This window comes from Palaemon carinicauda, chromosome 11 (assembly GCF_036898095.1).
Source record: "Palaemon carinicauda isolate YSFRI2023 chromosome 11, ASM3689809v2, whole genome shotgun sequence".
Classification (NCBI taxonomy): domain Eukaryota; kingdom Metazoa; phylum Arthropoda; class Malacostraca; order Decapoda; family Palaemonidae; genus Palaemon; species Palaemon carinicauda.
Window position 1 is genome coordinate 103,664,373 of NC_090735.1, and position 21,454 is coordinate 103,685,826.

General features: G+C 41.0%; 1 protein-coding gene across 1 annotated transcript in view; it reads left to right on the forward strand.

Moving 5' to 3' along the window:
* The window catches only part of Prp6 (pre-mRNA processing factor 6), a 120,666-nt gene that overhangs the window by 52,002 nt on the left and 47,210 nt on the right, over positions 1 to 21,454 (forward strand). Inside the window, exon 2 of the mRNA XM_068383228.1 lies at positions 19,641 to 19,785. Within this exon, the coding sequence (XP_068239329.1) occupies positions 19,641 to 19,785 (145 nt within the window). The remainder of the gene's footprint in view (positions 1 to 19,640; positions 19,786 to 21,454) is intronic.

The following is a 21,454-nucleotide window of genomic DNA, read 5'->3' on the forward strand; positions in this document are numbered from 1 at the left end:
GAAAGTTTCCCTTTCGTTCTTACGGATATACAAACTTTGAATCCTTACAGTCGAAGTCGGCACTTTCCCTGCAGTGGACAGGAAGCCCTAAGCTAGTTCCAAGCTTAGTGGATATGACAAATAACGATAATGTCATATACGGGTCTAGCAGACCATATAAGAAACTCATTCAAAGTAAAGGCACTTATACAAACCCACAGATATAGTACTTTCAAGTTAATTCTCTGGTAAGCTTCCATCAGGACGACATGACCAAGCGCAAAAAGCGGATTTTGAGCAAAGTGAAAAATCTATTTTTGGGTGAGATAGCAATGTCGTCCTGATGAACCCACCCTTCTTTCTAAAATGACCCCACCCGAAACTACTCTATCTGCAGCTATTCCAGCTTAAATGCAAGTTAGGAATGAAGGCCCGTAGTAGTACGGAGAGGAGGTCCACCTGATACCTTGATAGCAGCTCTGTTTTTGTTCGCCGCTCTTCCCCCTCAAAGAATTAAATCTATTTGGGGTGAAGATTGCTATGTGTCGTATCTAAAAATACGTCTCCTGATATTATGCGATATCCTTAAAGCTATACAGTATTAAGGATACTCGCGCCAGGAGTTAGAATTCTGGAGACCTATGGTTAATTCTCTGGGAGTATCACTGTAGCAAATATCCCTTAGAAAGCTATCTAAAGGAACCTTCTATCAGAATGATATGGCTATCTCACCCAAAAATAGATTTTTCACTTAGCTCAAATGTATATGAATACATATATATGAATTATTATTATTATTATTATTATTATTATTATTATTGTTATTATTTTTATTATTTTTATTACTAGCCAAGCTACAACCTTAGTTGGAAAAGCAAGATGCTAAATGCCCAAGGGCTATCAACTATAAATAGACTTATGTCAGCCTGTTCAACATAAAGACATTTGCTGCAACTTTGAACTTTTGAAGTTCTACCGATTCAGCTACCCAATTAGGTAGATCATTCCACAACTTGGTCACAGCTGGAATAAAACTTCTGGAATACTATGTAGTAATGAGCCTTATGATGAGAAGGCCTGACCATTAGAATTAACTGCCTGCCTAGTATTACGAAAAGGATGAAATTGTCCAGGAAGATCTGAATGTAAAGGATGGTCAGAATTATGAAAAATCTTATGCAACATGCATAATGAACTAATGTAACAACGGTGCCAAAGATTAATATCTAGATCAGGAATAAGAAATTTAATAGACCGTAAGTTTCTGCCCAACAAATTAAGATGAGAATCAGCAGCTGAAGACTAGGCAGGAGAACAATACTCGAAACAAGGTAGAATGAAAGAATTGAAACACTTCAGAATAGATTGACCACCAAAATTCTTAGAAGACTTTCTTAATAAGCCAATTTTTTGTGCAATTGGAGAAGACACGGATCTAATATGTTTCTCAAAAGTAAATTTGCTGTCAAAAATCAAATCTAAAATTTTAAAAGAATCATATAAAGTTAAAGAAACATTATCAGTGTTCAGATCCGGATGTTGAGGAGCCACTGTCCTTGACCTACTTACAATCATACTTTGAGTTTTGTTAGGATTCAACTTCATACCCCATAATTTGCACCATGCTCTAATTTTAGCTAGATCTTTATTAAGGGATTCAGTAACCCCTAGATCTATATTCAGGGGATGGAATTGATGCAAAGAGAGTAGCATCATCTGCATGTGCAACCAGCTTGTTTTCTAGGCCAACCACATGTCATGTGTATATATTATGAAAAGTAATGGGCTAATAACACTACCCTGTGGAACACCAGATGTCACATTCCTGTACTCACTATGGTGCCCATTAACAACAACTCTTTGAGATCTATTACTTAAAAATTCAATAATAATGCTAAGAAATGACCCAGCCACCCCCAACTATTTGAGTTTGAAAACAAGGGCCTCATGATTAACAGGGTCAAAGGCAGCGCTAAAATCAAGGCCAATCATACGAACTTCCTGACCACAATCAAGGAATTTCTGTATAGCATTGGAGATTGTAAGAAGGGCATCACTTGCTCCAAGGCCTTTACGAAAACCAAATTGCAAACTAGGGAATAGATGATTACTTTCTGCAAACCTATAAAGACGTTTTGCCAGAAGACGTTAAAAACTTTAGATGGTATGGGAGTTATGGAAATTGGGCAGTAATCAGTTGGACTTGAGCTACCACAAACACATTTACATAGAGGAGTAACATCACCAATTCTCCAAGTGCTAAAAGCTCCTCTTCTTGCTAACTTGCGCAAAACAACAGATAACTTTGGAGCTAGGAAATCTGCAGTCTTTATAAAAAACAAAGTGAAAATACCCTTTGGATGTACACCTCCATAAGCATCAAGGTCCATGAACAGAGCTTTAATTTCATGAGATCGAAAAGCTAAACTAGTTAATTTACCCTCGGGAAAATAGGAATGATGAAGTTCGAGTTTTTCATTACTCTGTTTACTGTCAAACACATCAGTCAAAAGGGTTGCCTTTTCCTTTGGACAGAGAGTGACTGAGCCATCTGGTTTAAGTAAAGGAGGAACTTTTGCATCTATACCAAAGAGTGCAGGTTTAAGGGCAGACCACCATTTATGTTTCTGAGTTGTCCCAGAAAGTGTTTCTTTTATGGTTAAATTGTATTCCTTTTCAGTTGAAGCATAAAATTCTCTGAGCAAAAGCTCTAAGCTGAGTATAGTTATTCCAGGTCAAATCTGATCTGTTACCCTTCCAAAGGTGATATGCCTCCTGCTTCTGCAAATAAGCACATCTACAATCATCATTGAACCACGGTTTGTCCTTCAGTCGGTACCTAAGCACATGAGAAGGGATACACCTATCAATTATGTTGACTAGATTCTCATTAAAAGGGACAACAGGATCAACACTACTAAATAATTGTGACCAATTCAAGCCCAAAAGATCATGCAAAATCTTATTCCAGTCTGCTTGAGATTTCATATAAATTTTACATGAGTATGATACATCAGGGACAGTGCTCAGTCTTCACTACTAATGAAAGCAAGGCATGATCAGATGTCCCGACAGGAGAACTAACCTTACATGTTATAATGCCAGGGGAGTCAGTGTGTACGAGGTCCAAGTAATTATCAGACCTGTGAGTAGCTCGACTTTGGAGATGGATCCTCTGTCATACGTCGACATAGTAGTGTCTGAGGTGTCTTCTGCTGCCGCTATCGACGCCCTTGCCACTTCAGACTTTTCAGCTGTTGCTGCCAACTGCACTTCCCAAGTTCCTGATCATCCTTCGAGGGGGAAGCAAAGTCTTTCGTCTGTTTCAACTGTGAGAAGAGTGTTTCTCCTCGGAGGAAGAATTCACCCACAGAGACTCCTCTGGGGAGGACTGCTACTTCTAGAGATCAGCTTGCTGATCCACCGGCCCCCAGAGGGCATTATCGATCTTGCAGAGCTCGCCCTCCGCTTCACCTTAGAGGTCGCCCATTGCCATCGGTGAAAAGGCGTCTCTTCGGCTCTTAAGCCTCGTCTTTGCAGCCTTCCTCCGCAGAGGAGCCTCCTCTTGCGTCGTCGTCTTCTGGCCCTCGACGTTCGCCTGTTCTTGGACCTTCTCCTGGTGATGCTGCCACTAGCCTTGGACTTTATTCTTGGACTCCTGTGAATCGCTCGCAATCCCCCATGGTGGATGTTTGCCCCTTCCAAAGTGCACATCCCTATTCCTGCATCGGTTCTATCCTTCTGACCTGTCTCCTCCGTTCCTGTCTCGTGATGTTTCAAAACATCACTCACCCTCGAGATGCGCCTTCCTTCACAGCATTCCAGACCTTCGGCTGGGCGCTAGCGCTCTTCAGTGCACCAGCGCTCACCAACATCTTGTCAGTGCTCTCAAGCACGCTAGCGCTTTCCAGCGCATCAACGCTCTCCAGAGTGTCAGCGCTCCCCATGTGGCGGGATGTTGCAAAAACAACCCCCACACCCTTGATCACACTAACTGACAAATAGTCTCCTCTGCACAAACTTTCCCCTTACGTAATCTACAACCAGACTCTTAGACAAAAAGGACGAAATAAACAAAACATAACATAACCTTAAAACTATATATTTCTTACTAACTATAATAAATCCAATCAAAACCATCCACATTCAAAATACTTAACACTAATCATAAACAACATTAAATATAAAAACGTAACACCATTCAAATAAACGCAAAAAAAAAAAAAAAAACCTAACAAACTTAAATTACACCGCACACCAACACCAAAAATAAATATATATATATGAACACCAACACAGAGCCGACAGTCTTTTACGGCAACTACCACAATCACAGCTTTTTAAATAACAGATTAAACTGTGTGGCAATTTGCCACAACTGCCTCGCTGAATTGGTTGGTAGTCATCATCCTCATCATCATTATTATCATCATCATCATCATCATCAACAATCCAAATACAAAGGCCAGGTCATCATCGGTTCAGCAATCCAAAAGCGCAGTCTAACACAATTAATTACAGGCCAGGTCATCAACAATAATCCAAATCCAAGCAGTCGTGCCAAGTTCCTTATTACAGCCAAGTTGTCATCAATTACTGTCACATTCAAAGAAAATCTCTCCAAAGGAGGAATCACGGCCTGCCAAAATAAAAAGAAAAACACTTACGAACACTCCTAGCTAACTGAACTATCGCACTATAATCAAAGATAAATAATAAATTGTTCCTATCATTCACAATCACTACAAGCAAAGATAAACAAAACTGTACTTACTTTTGAAATATATAAACACTTTCTCGCTGGTTGAAAAATGATATAAAATATAATCCAGCATTCACAAACGAACTGTCTCAAACTGCAGTCCAATAAAAAGAGCATTCGCTCCGAAACATTCACCACTGTCGTAACCTAACTAAAAAATGTAAACAAACAACCTCATTTGTACCAACTGTCTTTCTCACCACAAACAATCATTCTCTAACTACCACTTGCTCTTCGGCGCGCACCGCGGACACACAAACACACAAACACACACACAAACACACACTCTCGCGCGATCTAGCAAAACTAAAGCAAATGAAATTCTCTCTCTCTCTCTCTCTCTCTCTCTCTCTTTCTCTCTCTCTCTCTCTCTCTCTCTCTCTCTTCTCTCTCTCTCTCTCTCTCTCTCTCTCTCTCTCTCTCTCTCTCTCTCTCTCTCTCTCTCTCTGGATTTGGCAAAAGAAAAAAATTTAAATAAAACAAAAATAAATCCTCCACATTCCTCCCCCCTTACTTTGCCAAATCCTTCTCACACAACACTTACATTATTTTTTTCATAACCCAGTCGCAGTCGGGAACGGGACCTCTACTCCGAGTAACTGGGCCTCCATATACTCTCTCATTCACTTCTTCCTTATCACAATCATTCGCTACATTAACACTATTCCTATCTAAATCCCTATCATCTAATATATCATGTACAATCATATCTACCTCGTTCTCATCTGGCCCTATAATTACACTCATTTCTGTAAACAGTTCATCCATTTCATCAAAAACATTCTCAACTTTAGCAAAAGATTCATTCATACTACTAATCATTCTCCTATCTCTCACTCTCGCATTCATCATCCTTTCTTTTACATCACCTAAGGAAAAGCCACACACACTATAGGTATCATTCATACTCAGCCATGATTCATCTGTATTAACACATTTATCTTCCATACACACTTGCACATTTACACCCTTGTCATACTTATTTCTATTCTCACTTTTACTTATAAAATTTCCCCTTCTTTCATCTTTACTTAAAGCTCTTGTATTCTTCCTTTTCTTATATTCTACTAACACCAACTGTTTACCTTCCAGACCTAAGTCCTCATACATACTAGGTTCACCCTTGTTCCTTTTCAACCATTTACTCATCCCATTCTCTTGGATATACTCGGGTACCTCTTTCTATTTACGCAACTGGTTGAGGTGGGCCCTAATTTTTTCCACAATACCACCCACACACAACTTACCCAAAACGTAACTTAATCCACTCGAACCAACTTCTAACACCTCATAGGGACCTTCAAATTTATCACGCACCTTATTTACATTCATTCTACCCTTTTCAATTACTTCTTTCATCACTCTCTCACCAACTTTAAAGCTTTCAAACCTCCTATTTGCTTTCCTCCACACATCTCTATCATCCTCCGACACACCCAACCTCGGTCTTATTATCTTTTCAAAATTTAACACAAACTTACCTGGAGACATACCCGTACTCTTATGCACTGTTGCATTGTAAGCCCATAATGCTCTACCAACATACAAATCCCAATCATTATCACATGTACTAATCATTCGCAAAATTTCAGTTAATGTTCTTACAGTCCTTTCAGCCAACCCATTCGCACTTGGCATATAAGGAGTCGAATACACATGTTCAATACCCCATTCTCTTAACATCTGCTCAAACTCCCATCCAACAAACTCAGGGCCATTATCACTTAACATTCTCACAGGCTTACACACACACATCGGCAACATCACTTGACCAACCATTCTTGCAACAGTCTCACTCCGTTTATCCTTGATGGGTATTGCATAGGTAAATTTACTCATGTGATCAACCATAACAATCATTCCCACATGTCTTCTCGCAGTCACAGGCAACGAAACACAATCAATCACAAACATCTCAAATGGTTCTTTCATACGTAATCTCAAAACAGGCGGATTAGCATGCACTCTCTGATACTTCCCTTTCTGGCAATCTTCACACGTGGTCGCTACATCCTTACATATCTGACTCAACCCAGGTGTAAACAATCTCTCACGCATGCATTCCCATAATTTATTCTTACCCATATGCCCATATCTGTCATGCACTAACATACACATACTTACTGCTGCATGCATTGGAAACACAGGAACATATATATCTTCATCCATTCCTTTATGTAGAAAATAAACAATATTCTTACACACAATAAGTCTCTTACTAACTTTCTTATACACCTCTAAATTAGACGGCCATTCTTCTACCTCAATACTATTCAACATACATTCACGTAACCTTTTAATTTCCTCACATTCATCGTGCATTTCTTCCACCTCCTCTTTAGTCAGTAGATCATCCTCACTCCTCGTAATATCAACCATGCCAACAAAATTCGCCATAAATACACTATTATCTTCTATCACAACTACTTCACATCCATTCTTCAGAAGCAAAGCACTACCAATATCAACTGATAAATCATGCAATCTTAAAGTCAATTCCTATCAAAAAACAACTAGGCATCTCATTCTCTCCCATTACAATAAAATTATGTTCCACCTCCATACTTCCCAGTTTTACTTTCAAACGCACTTCTTCCCAAACTAGCAAACTTCCTTTACCTATCCCATGAATTCTCACACTCGTACATTGCCGTTTCACTTCCCAATTGTACCGCTCTATTTCCTTGATAACAGACATATTCACTAATGACACTTGCGCACCTGTATCAATTAAACTACAGTATTCATTCTCATTTATACCCACATACGTCATCATTCTTCCTTTTACACCATGCATACAAATGTTTACTCTCCTATCAATAGGGTCATCCTTATCACACCCATGGTCATCTTCGCTATCTTCCATGCTCATACCACTCGGATTCAAGTCACTCAGACAATCCTCCTTCTTACTCAACAACTTGCAACATCTTTCATTACATTGTAACCTCAATATATACAGTACTCCCTTTCAATCTCTTTATTTGCTCGGTACTGCATCGGACGATTTCACCCAAAATACAAATAAACAGTGACACCATATAACATACTTACTACCAACAATACTTTTGATAACAATTCACCCTCAAGCATACTATCCTCCTCCTTATATGCCATTTCTTTCGATACTTCATTCCTAACACTCATTCTAAGCTCATCTATACTAGCAGGTATATCCCTATTCAAACCCTTCAATTTAACCTTATTTAACCCACACAAAATACATTTATACACCATGTCATCCCCTTCAAAACTTTGTACCACCATTAAATCTTCCGGCAACCTTTCAAAATTACTATCATCCTCGCTACTCTCTTCTATCTTACCATGCATTCTTGACATCGCATCTGCTATCACGTTCTTACTCCCAGGTACATATTCTAGCTTTAAGTCAAATTCATTCAAATCCTCTATTGTCCTCGCAACTCTAGCATTCACAGACTCTTTCCTAATCATGTACACTAGGGGCTGATGGTCAGTACGCACAATAAATTTCACACCATACAAAAATACCTTCAACGCTTTCACGCAAAACCTTATCGCAGCCAACTCCCTTTCAATCGTGGAATACTTTCGCTCAGCCTTATTAAATGCTTTGCTTACATACGCTATCACTCTCAACTGTTCATCTCCGTTTATTCTTTGCATTTGAACCAAGCAACCACCCATACTAATCCCACTAGCATCCGTATATAACTCTAGCATACTCGCATGTTCACTATAATCGGGAAAAGCCAAAGTGACGTCTCTCGCAGCCTCTTCTTTCAAGTTTTCAAATGCTTCAATCATACGCTCATCCCATTTCAGTCTCGTACTATTTCTCTTACCTGTCCACTCATTCAAAGGCTTCCCTATTCCCGAACAATCTCTGACAAACTTCCGACCAAATTCAATTAACCCAAGAAAACCTCTCAACTCACGCACCGTATGAGGACGTGGAAACTCTCTCACCTTACTCACAAACTTTTCACTCTTCCTTATACCCGATTCACTCACCACATGCCCAAGAAATTCCACCTCCCCGGCCAACCATGTACACTTTTCAAGCTTAACTTTCACACCAACTTCTATCAACCGTTCTAATACTGCTTCAAGCAACTGCATATGTTCCTCAACAGTCTCACTAGCAATCAAAATATCATCAATAAAAACAGTCACCTTCTGTCTATCAAACCCAGCCAAAACTACATTCATCGCCCTCTGGAAGGCAGCAGGCGCATTAGCAAGGCCAAAACTTAATCTCTTAAACTGATAATGACAATTACTGCTCGAAAATGCTGTAATGGGCCTGCTCCCCTCTGCCAGAGGCATCTGGTAATAGGCCCTAACTAAATCTAACTTTGTAAAAACTTTCATACCATGCATCTTATACACACAGTCAGACACTACATTCATTGGGAAACGTTCTTTAACAGTTACTTCATTCACCTTCCTATAATCAATACACATACGTAAACTTCCATCCGGCTTTCTTACAGGTACAATAGGGCTATTCCAGGCACTCTCACTCCTTTCTATTACACCCATTTGCTCTAACTCCTGGCACTGCTCTTCTATTTCTCTGGCAATAGGCGGAGAAAAATGTCGGGAACGCTGATATATGGGGGTATCATTACTAAGAACTATCTTAAATTCAGGCAGCTTTGATCCCCCACAATCCTCGTCACCGCGACTCAAAACTCTCCGTCTATCCCATAACATCCTATACAATTGTTCCCTTTCTCCCTCACTTATATTCTCATCTACATTAATTCTTTCTTTCAAACTTTCATAGTCCCAATCGTCATCCTGCTTTATCTTACCCTTCATAACACGTCTCAATTTAACATACCTTTCATCCTCTACATTGACCAACGTATACATACATCCCATGCAATCACCCTCACGTATACCCCGTATTCTCTTCCTCCTTACAGTCGGCAACAAGCTCACATACACCTTCGGCTCCTGCAAATTCAAAATACCATCATACACATGCACACTTGCTTTCACCAAATTACTTGCTTCCGAACCTTCCACTACATATTCACAATTGTCACTATTGGCAATTCCCAGACTATTCGGCCATGCAACTTTTACACTGACAACCTCACTTGCTTGCATCTTTTGACAATTTAACACCTTCTTTTGCTATTAACGGCACACCTTTCCATACCTTCGTACATACACTACCATCTTCATTCAAATAAAATTCCCCACAAAATTTACCCTTAACTTTCATCTCTATCATATTTACACTAGGATGTACAATCATACCGCATTTTTTCAAGAAGTTATAACCTAACAACACATCGTATTTGTCATTTACTCCCTCAACCACATAATCATTACCTTCCATCATCAGCCCCCCAATCATAACATTTTCACGTAACTTTCCTTGCACAGACATACTTAAATTACCGATACCTTTCACTTCACCTTTACACCCCCTAAATTCACACACATCCCTTACCTTATCGTATGCATTCCTAAACATTAAATTGACACCACAACCAGTATCAATCAGACCAACTAGCTCTATTCCATTAAAATTTACTTTTGCACTCATGCAATCATAGGCTCTTTCGCCCATCACGTCTTCATGTAGTAAACCTTCACGAACATGCATCACATTCACTCCGCACACACTCGAGGACTCACCCAGCTGAACCATCTTACACTCTAGTTTCCCGAACATCCTGGCTGATTTACTCCCTTCTTCCTACATACCCTAGCTACATGCCCATCTGCACCACATTCAGTACACTTACCCCGTGGCTCCTTGCACATTCTAGCATAATGACCATCCTTACCACAATTACCGCAAATCACATTTGTACGATTACTCCGACATCCACTCGCTATGTGCCCAGTCATACCACACCGATAACATTTTATCCCTTTCTCTTTCTTGCACTCACTAATTCTATGCCCTACCTCACCACATCCAAAACAAGCACCTAGAGCCCATCTACATTCATTCTTCTTATGTCCTACTTTCCCACATCTATAACACTTCTCTTCACGGATACAACTACCTGACCTACCTTGCGGCGCACTAGCACTCCTATCCCTCCAAACCTGATTCCCTTGCCTAAACCCTTCATTTGTCCTTACAGGTATTCCCACATTACTCGCCCTAACACTCCTATCTACTACACTATCCGCTACCCTCATCGGTCCTCTCATAACAGCATCTCTAAAACTAACAAATTCTGGCACACTTTCCTCCATTCCAGTTCTTACACTCACAGATTTACTTTCTTTCATACATCTATCCAACTCGTAATCCTCAACTGTCTCTAAAATATCATCCCATGTCAATCTTTCTTTCGTCCACCTCATTTTCTCCTTCCGTTTCAAATTAACAAACTCAGCCACATTCTCAGGTACAGTAGCCAAAAACTTCTTCATTAACTCCTTATTCTCATTTATACCTTCATCCCCATACTTCTTCCTAGCTAAAGTTTCCAACCTACATACGTACATTGATATCGCTTCTCCTGCATTCATCCGTGCTTCATCAAAATCATTCTTACGCTTATACTTAACACTCCCTTTCATACGTTTTACCTGCTCAATTATTCTCTTTTTCACACTTTCATAATCAACGTCCCCTACACTCATTATCACTCCATACATCGTCAACAAATACCCAGTCAAATATTCTCCTAACTCCCTAGCCCAAACTCTTTTACTATCACCATACTTATCCTGACAATACCTCTCATACTCCTTGAAAAAATCATATACATCCCTACTGCTATGCTCATTGAACCTTTCAAACCGAGGTACCTCTCTCATAAACACAGTCTTACACACATCACGTTCATTCTCACTGCTATCATCACTGTCTACTCCCTTGTTACCTTCTTCCTCATTTGAATACAATGAATCCACTTCCACACTTAAATTCCTATCCTTAACCATTCCCTTCTTACCCTTTTTCTTACTTACCACTTTCACCCATTCACGATCGTCCTTGCTATCAGCCTGATACTTTTTCTTCTCTTTCTTCACATCACTTTTACCTTTCCTTTCATCTTTCCTCTCACCTTTCTGTTCATCCTTACTATGCCTAATTCCCTTATCTTCAATATCACCATCACTATTACTACTATCACTTCCTTTCCCATTATCACCTACCTTAACCTTTTCTTCCACTACCAACCCATTACCCGAAGCTGAGGACACTCCTCCGACTGCACCTTCACCCATTATAGTTTTCATCATCCCCATGACTTGCCCCATCATATCTTCCAATCGGTTCTCCATTCGTTCCTCATTCTCTTTCATCCTCATCTCAAAACATTCTTCCACTTTCTCTACAGTTCCCTGAATTTCCCTCAGTTTCCTATGCATCTCCTCATTCTCACACCTTAACCACTTATTCTCTTGCAACAACTTCTCCTCACGCTCCTTACTCAGCCGCAATTCCTCCTTCAAAACCCTTAACTGTTCTTCCATTTTTTATCAACCTGTTTTTCAGCCTTAAATCTAATTCCTAATCCTATCAGTCCTTTGTCAAAGAGTCCAGCTTCAATCCCACCTCGGCAGTCCCTGTTCGGGCGCCAAAATAATGTGGCGGGATGTTGCAAAAACAACCCCCACACCCTTGATCACACTAACTGACAAATAGTCTCCTCTGCACAAACTTTCCCCTTACGTAATCTACAACCAGACTCTTAGACAAAAAGGACGAAATAAACAAAATATAACATAACCTTAAAACTATATATTTCTTACTAACTATAATAAATCCAATCAAAACCATCCACATTCAAAATACTTAACACTAATCATAAACAACATTAAATATAAAAACGTAACACCATTCAAATAAACGCAAAAAAAAAAAAAAAACCTAACAAACTTAAATTACACCGCACACCAACACCAAAAATAAATATATATATATGAACACCAACACAGAGCCGACAGTCTTTTACGGCAACTACCACAATCACAGCTTTTTAAATAACAGATTAAACTGTGTGGCAATTTGCCACAACTGCCTCGCTGAATTGGTTGGTAGTCATCATCCTCATCATCATTATTATCATCATCATCATCATCATCAACAATCCAAATACAAAGGCCAGGTCATCATCGGTTCAGCAATCCAAAAGCGCAGTCTAACACAATTAATTACAGGCCAGGTCATCAACAATAATCCAAATCCAAGCAGTCGTGCCAAGTTTCTTATTACAGCCAATTCGTCATCAATTACTGTCACATTCAAAGAAAATCTCTCCAAAGGAGGAATCACGGCCTGCCAAAATAAAAAGAAAAACACTTACGAACACTCCTAGCTAACTGAACTATCGCACTATAATCAAAGATAAATAATAAATTGTTCCTATCATTCACAATCACTACAAGCAAAGATAAACAAAACTGTACTTACTTTTGAAATATATAAACACTTTCTCGCTGGTCGAAAAATGATATAAAATATAATCCAGCATTCACAAACGAACTGTCTCAAACTGCAGTCCAATAAAAAGAGCATTCGCTCCGAAACATTCACCACTGTCGTAACCTAACTAAAAAATGTAAACAAACAACCTCATTTGTACCAACAGTCTTTCTCACCACAAACAATCATTTTCTAACTACCACTTGCTCTTCGGCGCGCACCGCGGACACACAAACACACACTCTCGCGCGATCTAGCAAAACTAAAGCAAATGAAATTCTCTCTCTCTCTCTCTCTCTCTCTCTCTCTCTCTCTCTCTCTCTCTCTCTCTCTCTCTCTCTCTCTCTCTCTCTCTCTCTCTCTCTGGATTTGGCAAAAGAAAAAAATTTAAATAAAACAAAAATAAATCCTCCACACCCAGTGCTTCAGCGCTCTCCAGTGCATCATCTCTCTCTAATGCCCTAGCGATCTCCTGATCGCCTGCACTCTCCAGCACGTTCTTGCCGTTTGAAACACCAGCATTTGCCGGCTTGCCAGCTTATCTATGATCACCAGCGCAACAGCGCTCTCCTGTGCTCCAGCATTCTCTGGCACATCTGCGCTCTCCTACTCGTCAGCGCTCTCCAGCTTGCTAACTCTCTCCTGTGCATCAGAGCACTCTCCTGTGCGCCAGCCCCCTCCGGCTCATCAGAGCTCGGCAGCTCATCAGCACTCTAGCTCACCTGCGCACCTGCACCCGCCTGTGCACCAGCATTCTCCGGCTCACTAGCACTCACCTGCTCTCCCGCGCTCATCTGCGCACCAGCGCTCTGCAGTTCGCCAACGCTCTCCTGTGTAGCACTTTCCTGCGCGCCAACACTCTCCTGCACATAAGCACTTTCTGACTCTCCAACACTCGCCAACACACCAGTACTTTCCTGCGCACTTGCGCAAGAGTCAAAAATAGCAAAAAGGCAAACTTTTTGACAGGTCACCATCGCCCCATTCCCCTCCCTACAAACGCATTACAGCGTACCCGCCAGGAAAAGGAGGAAGAGACTCCACAGAAGGGTTCAAGATTCCGTAGATTCCCTCTTCGAAGGCGGACCCACAGCATCAACTATAGGTGAAGACTCCTCACAGGGATCCATTGATCCCTTTCTCTTCAGGAGCTCTCTCTGACAGTGCCACTGTCAGCAGACAGCCTTGGTTCAGTGCCATGGTCAGAGCAGTTGTGCAAGCCTTCGGGCCTGCTTTTATTAGCTTGCTCTTTGGACACCTCACAACATCTGATAACACCAGCAGTTCTCCTGTAAAGAACCTTGGCTGCTTCTCCCTTGAAGAGAAAAAGAGGAGTCTTAGATGCGGTAATATCCCTTAGGATGAAACCGACTCCTTTTAGGTCTTCGAGGCCTGTCCCTCCTGACTCGCCCTCCGGACGCTCAATTGCCTCACCTCTGTTGAGGGAGTCTCGCTAGGTTCAGAATTTCCTCTCTTCCACCTTCGGAGGAAAATTCTCCTCGCACAGAGTTTTCCACCACTGGCTGAAGTCAAGAAGGATAACTCCATCGGGCCTTCGATACTTGAGTCATATCTCCCTCCCCGGAAGGAATCAAAGGACTCTTAAGACACTTCCAATGTACAGTACTCTTCAAGGACATCCAGGTCTTCAGGAACTACCAGTCACTCTAGGAATGTTCACGACCCACCCCAAGAGGAGCTCTCTGGGGTGGAAGAAGACTTTGCTGCCAGTCTCACTTCAGAGGGGGAGAGGAAAAGTCAAAACATGCCTAATGGCAAGTCCTGACTCTTATCAGGGTACTCAACGGGTTTACCGACCCAGATATACCCCCATGGGAGGGCAAAGACACAGTCTTAGATAATGCCTTTGGCACTCAGAAGCCCTCTCAGACCAGTGTAGCCTTGCCCTGGTCTCAAGGGCTAAAGAGTGCCCGGGCAAAGATCGCCCAACAGCTCTCCGAGCTCTCCTCCTCTCAACGCTCCAGCTCTACCGCCAAGCACGCGAGGAGGTATTTTTAAGTTTTGGACGAGCCTCATCCAGGTCTTTCACTCTACCACTCTCTGGAAGAGCTCATCATGGGAGTCTCTCTTGAGAGGCTCTCCAACCGTCAGATCACTTTCTCGGCAGTCAAGATCCTCAACCAGGAAGAGGTCACAAAGTATACCATGCAGGCTACTGCATGGCTTGATCTTTGGTTGGGGACCCGGGGAATCCTGGTACGAACCGAGGATTTTTCTGAAGAACACACCAGGAAAGCTAAGGAAACTTTCCTTCCCTCAAGCCCTCGCACCATCGAGTTTCTTGCCCATCAAGTCTCAAACTTATAGGCAAACACAATCCTGAAACGTCGAGATGCTGTGTCTGAGAGATTCCATCAGCAGGTCCTTAATGCCAAGATCGCTAGGCTTAAGAACTCCTTTCTTTTTGAGCCAAAAGATGTGGAACAACCTGCTGAGAGATGGAGGAAGTCTCACAGGGTCTCCGTCCTCCATAGGGCTTTGACATCCAAGCCCTATAAACCAACAGCTCCTCAGCAATCCCGTCCAGCTAAGACCTTGACGAACAAGACAGCTGCAAAGACAGTGGTGTCTAAAAAGCCCTTACAGTACTGACCGGACAGGAAAGGCACAAAGTCCTCCAGGGGAGGAAAATTTCCTAGAGGCCGCAAACCTAGGATAGGCATTCCCCCACTTGTCCACCAGTGGGGGGATGCCTACAAAGTTGCTGGGACAGGTGGAAGCAACTCAGGACCAAACCCTTGACAGTCTCTGTGATTCGTTCAAGGTATCGCGTCCTGTTCACAACATCTCTCCCTCCTCTGATCCGGAATCCAGTGATAATAGACTTCTTTGCGATGGGATCAGCAAAGGGGCTAGCCCTCCGGGCAGAAGTCCAGACCTTTTTGAAGAATGGCGCTCTCCTGGAGGTCCTTGACGAGTCCCCAGACTTCTTCAGTCGACTTTCTTGTGAAAAAGCTGTCTGGAGGCTGGAGACCAGTCATCGATCTCTCAGGTCTGAACAAGTTTGTCAAGCAAACTCTGTTTAGCATGGAGACAGCAGACACAGTCAGACAAGCGGTAAGACCACACGACTTCATGTGCATACTGGACCTAAAGGATGCGTACTTTCAGATCCCAATCCATCCGTCTTCAAGGAAGTTCTTAAGATTCAGCCTAGACAACAGGAAATACCAGTTCAAGGTGCTGTGCTTTTGTCTTTCCACAGCACCTCAAGTCTTCACCAGAATGTTCGTCCTGGTGTCATCTTGGGCACTCAGATTGGCAACCATCTCCTCCGTTATCTGGACGACAGGCTAATCCTAGCGTACTCGGTGTCAACCCTTCTTCAACACAGAGACAAACTTATGAGGTTTAGCCAAGGTCTGGGGATCATGGTAAACCTCGAGAAGTCCTCCCTGCTTCCTACGCAGAGACTGGTATACCTAGGCATGATATAAGACACCAATCTCCACAAAGCCTTCCCATCAGACAACAGGATAATTGGGCTGACCATCTAGTTCCCACCGGTCGCCTCAGTATTCCATCTCTCCAGTGGTGACTAAAGTCCCGGTGGAATCAGGCTTTCAACTCCCCGGACATCCTGATCCCCATCAGCGGAACAGACGGACCTCGAATGGTGGGATCTTCTCGTCCTCCCTCCAGATTTGATGCTGTTCTCAGACGCTTCAAAAGAAGGGTGGAGGTCCCACATGCTGCACCACACAATCTCAGGCCTCTGGTCAGAGTCAGAAGAGTACCTCCACATAAATCTTTAGAGATGAAGGCTATCTTTCTGGCCCTTCAACAGTTCCACCAGTTCCTGGCGGGCCAATCGGTGGTGGTAATGAGTGACAACACTACAGTAATGGCTTATATCAACATCAACAAAACAAACAAGGAGTTACTTTTTCGCAGCTCCCTATCCCATCTAGCCATAGATACTGAGATGGGCCGAGATTCACTCGATGATACTATCGGCACACTTTATCCCAGGCAAAAGGAATGTGCTTGCTGACAATCTGAGCAGAGCATCTCAGATAGGGAGTACCGAGTGGTTTTTGGATCATCTAGTAGCTAACAAAGTCCTGACTTTGTGGGGTTCTCTGACTGGGGATCTCTTCCCAATGGCCCTGAACTTCAGGCTCCTGTTGTACTGCTACCCAGTTCCAGACCCCAAGGCTCTCTGGCAAGATGTATTCCAACAACGGTGGTACAACATCGACATTTACGCCTTTCCCCTGTTCTGTCGGATGAGGAGGGCACTCAACAAGGCCAGAACATTGGTCAACCTTTCAATGACTCATAGCTCTGCTATGGCATCATGCAGAATGGTTTCTGGACCTTCTGCAAGTCCTGACGGAGTCACCAAGAGAACTCCCTCTGCGACACGATCTACTCAAACAACCACATGCCAACATTTTCCACAAAGCCATAGCTTTGCAACAACTTTACGCCTGGAGACTATCCAGTATCTCTTCACGCAGAGAGGATTTTCCCAACAAGTTGTTTGCAGGATGTCTGGATACCTCATCAGCAGCAGTCTTACCAGGTAAAGGGGAAAGTCTTGTGGTTGGTGTCGTGGAAGGGGTATCACTCCTCTCGATGCCACAATTCCAGTAATATGCGCCTTTCAGTCTTGGCGGTTAAGGGCTATCGCTCAGCCTTAAGCCTTGGCCTTAGACTGAATGGAATGGACATTTCCTCATAGGTAGAACTTTCCTTACTCATACAGAGTTATGAACGTACCTGTCCTCAGTCTGAAGTGAGACCTCCCCCATGGAACGTGGTTCGAGTTCTCAGGTCTCCCTAAGAACCATTATGCCAGGCAACAGATTGTCACCTCATTTGGAAGACGGTGCTCCTACTAGCTTTGTCTTCGGCCAAGCGAGTCTGTGTACTTCATGGTCTCTCATACGACATCGCCCATTCAAGGGGATGAGGGAAGGTAACGTTTAGCTTCGTCCCTGAGTTTTAGCCAAGACTCAGAATCCAGGAGTGGCTGATCCCCGATTCGACTCCTTCCAGATTTCGAGTCTCCGCTCTGTAACTGATGACCCTGATCATCTCTTACTCGGCCCAGTGAGGAGTTTGAGGCTTTATCTGAGAGAACAGCCGCAGCCCATCCTCGTGTGCCTGCACTTTTCGTCAGCACGGAGGAACAAGAGGAGGGTCACTAAAAACACCATCTCTGCTTGGATTCGCAAGGTCATAGACCATGCCCTGAATCTGGACCCTCCTCCATCACATCGCCCCAGGGCTCATGATGTCAGGGGCGTAGCTACATCCCTGGCATTCAAGAGAAACTTCTCAGTGATGCAGGTTCTACAGGCTACGATGTGGAAATGTCAGAATACGTTCACAGCCCATTACCTTCAAGGTGTGACCCACTGGAGGCTCGATACGTTCCCTATCTGCCATGTGGTGGCTGCATAACAGCTGGTATGTTACCTCAAGTTCATTATTGGACAAGTAGCAGAAGGTTGAGGGCACTGTTACCCGGGTTTAGTCTGCGTGAATGAAAAGCTTTAACTGGTGCTTATTCTTTTCTTCATCCTCCCCTCTCTTGGGGAAAGCAGCATCCTGGGTTCTATGCACAAGCCGACCTCAAACCACTGATGGTAAACCTTGCTTCCTTGTGTACTTAGCATTAAGCTAATACTGTTGCGTCCCCATACCCTGGCGAGGTGGTATTGGGAAAGTCTTTGATATAACAGTTATTCCTTCAAAGACTCGGAATAACTTTTACCTAGACAGTCACACTTCTAAATATCTCCACACACAGCTTGCGTAGGCCGCGGACCTTGTGTAGCAAGGTTTAGCAAGGTGCAGGGACTCCTTATTTCTAGTACAAACCTATTCAGAATAAGGAGCCCCCGGGTAAAGCCAAAAAGCCAGATTGGCAGGGATGTCCACCCTCCTAATGGGTGAGTTACCCCTCTTAAATAGCGTAGGTTTGTATTCCAGTCATGGAACAAATGACAAATTCATAAATCATTTGTATTTTTCCTAACGATACAAACCTTTAGCTATTTATACAAACTTACCCACCAGCCCTATCCACCTTGAAGTCCTACCTTCAAGCAAAGTGAGCTAAATGACAGGTGTGTGAGTGGGAGCAGTAGTAAGCTACCCCCCCTACCCCCGCCAACTAGCGGAATGGGTAGTTAACCCTCGCTAAAATTTTAATAGCTCCTCCTTTCAGCTTTGCTAAAAGTAATACCCCTAGTAAATAGCTAAAGGTTTGTATCACTGGGAAAAAATACAAATTATTTACGAATTAGTCATTTTTTTTACATCAAATAATAGCAATTTAATTTCATGTATAAATTAGCATAGAACCTAAATATTTTGACGTTAAAAAAATTAGTCCTTTAAAAGGACTCGGATGTATATAGTTCGGAAAAATACATTACTTAAAAAATTTGTGATTTAATGAATTATGCTTTTTCATTCTTAATTACCAATTTATTATAAAGATTTATAGTTTTTTATTATTTTCAGAGCAACAGGGTTCACTACTCGTTCTGATATTGGTCCAGCACGTGATGCAAATGATGTTTCTGATGATCGACATGCCCCTCCGAACAAGAGAAAGAAAAAAGATGATGATGATGATGAAGATCTGAATGATGCTAATTATGATGAGGTTAGGATCTTTTGATAGCTTAGAACATTAGTCAATAAAAATTTTGAATAAGGTATTGTATATTAGTGTAATCATAACCAGGGTTACTGAACTAAATGTGCCTTCTGTAAAGTTTTCACATTGGCTTGATTTTAAGTGCTCCTTACTTTTAAAGGGAGATGTTTTTAATTTTCTATACTGCAAGGAAATTTTTTATGATCATTTCCTACTGAAAGAAATTTGTAATCCTTTGTTAACAAGCGTTTAACAGGAGAGAATTTCCGCCAAGGTGTCGACCCCCTCATCCCTTCCCCAGATTTAATACTCTTCAGATACATCAAGAGAAAGTGGGGTGGGCCACATGCTCTACTACACAGCCTGTGGTCTCTGGTCAGAGTCCGAATGGCACCGTCATTTAAATCTACTAGAGATGAGGGTAGCCCTATAGCAGATACATCAGTTCCTGGGGGTCACTTGGTGGGATTGGCAAATGATAACACTTTAATAGTGGCTAACATACAACAAACAGGACAGTGCCTGTTTTTCATAGCACCTCTGTCTTTTAGCATTTTCATGCTAAATTGAGCAGAAGACAACTTGGTTTCCCTATCAGCTCAATTCATTCCGGACAAGTACGAATGTGCTCATGGTCATCAGAGCAGAGCTTCTCAGATGGTAGTCCTCGAGGGGTCTTTGAATCATCCAGTAACCTACAAAGTGCTGACTTTGAGGGCTTTCCCGACAGTGAATTTCTTTGTGACATCACTGAACAATGGGTTTCACTCTACTGTTCACCAGTCCCGGATCCTCAGGCTCTACGGCAAGATGCATATATATATATATATATATATATATATATATATATATATATATATATATATATATATATATATATATATATATATATTTATGTATGTATATATATATATATATATATGTATATATATATATATATATATATATATATATATATATATATATATATATATATATGTATGTATATATATATCTATACATATATATATATATCTATACATATATATATATATATATATATATATATATATATATCTATACATATATATATATATATATATATATATATATATATATATATATATCTATACATATATATATATATATATATATATATATATATATATATATATATATCTATACATATATATATATATATATATATATATATATAGATAGATAGATAGATATATATATATATATATATATATATATATATTTATATATATATATATATATATATTTTTTTTATATATATATATATATATATATTTATATATATATATATATATTTATATATATATATATATATATATATATATATATATATATATATGTATATATATATTATATATATATATATATATACAGTATATATATATTATCTATATATATATATTATATATATATATTATATATATATATATATATACATATATATATATATATATATATATATATATATATATATATATATATATATATATATTATATATATATATATATATACATACATACATACATACATACATACATACATACATACATATACCAAAGGCACTTCCCCCAATTTTGGGGGGTTGCCGACATCAACACTGAAACAAAACAAAAAGGGGACCTCTACTCTCTACGTTCCTCCAGCCTAACCAGGGAC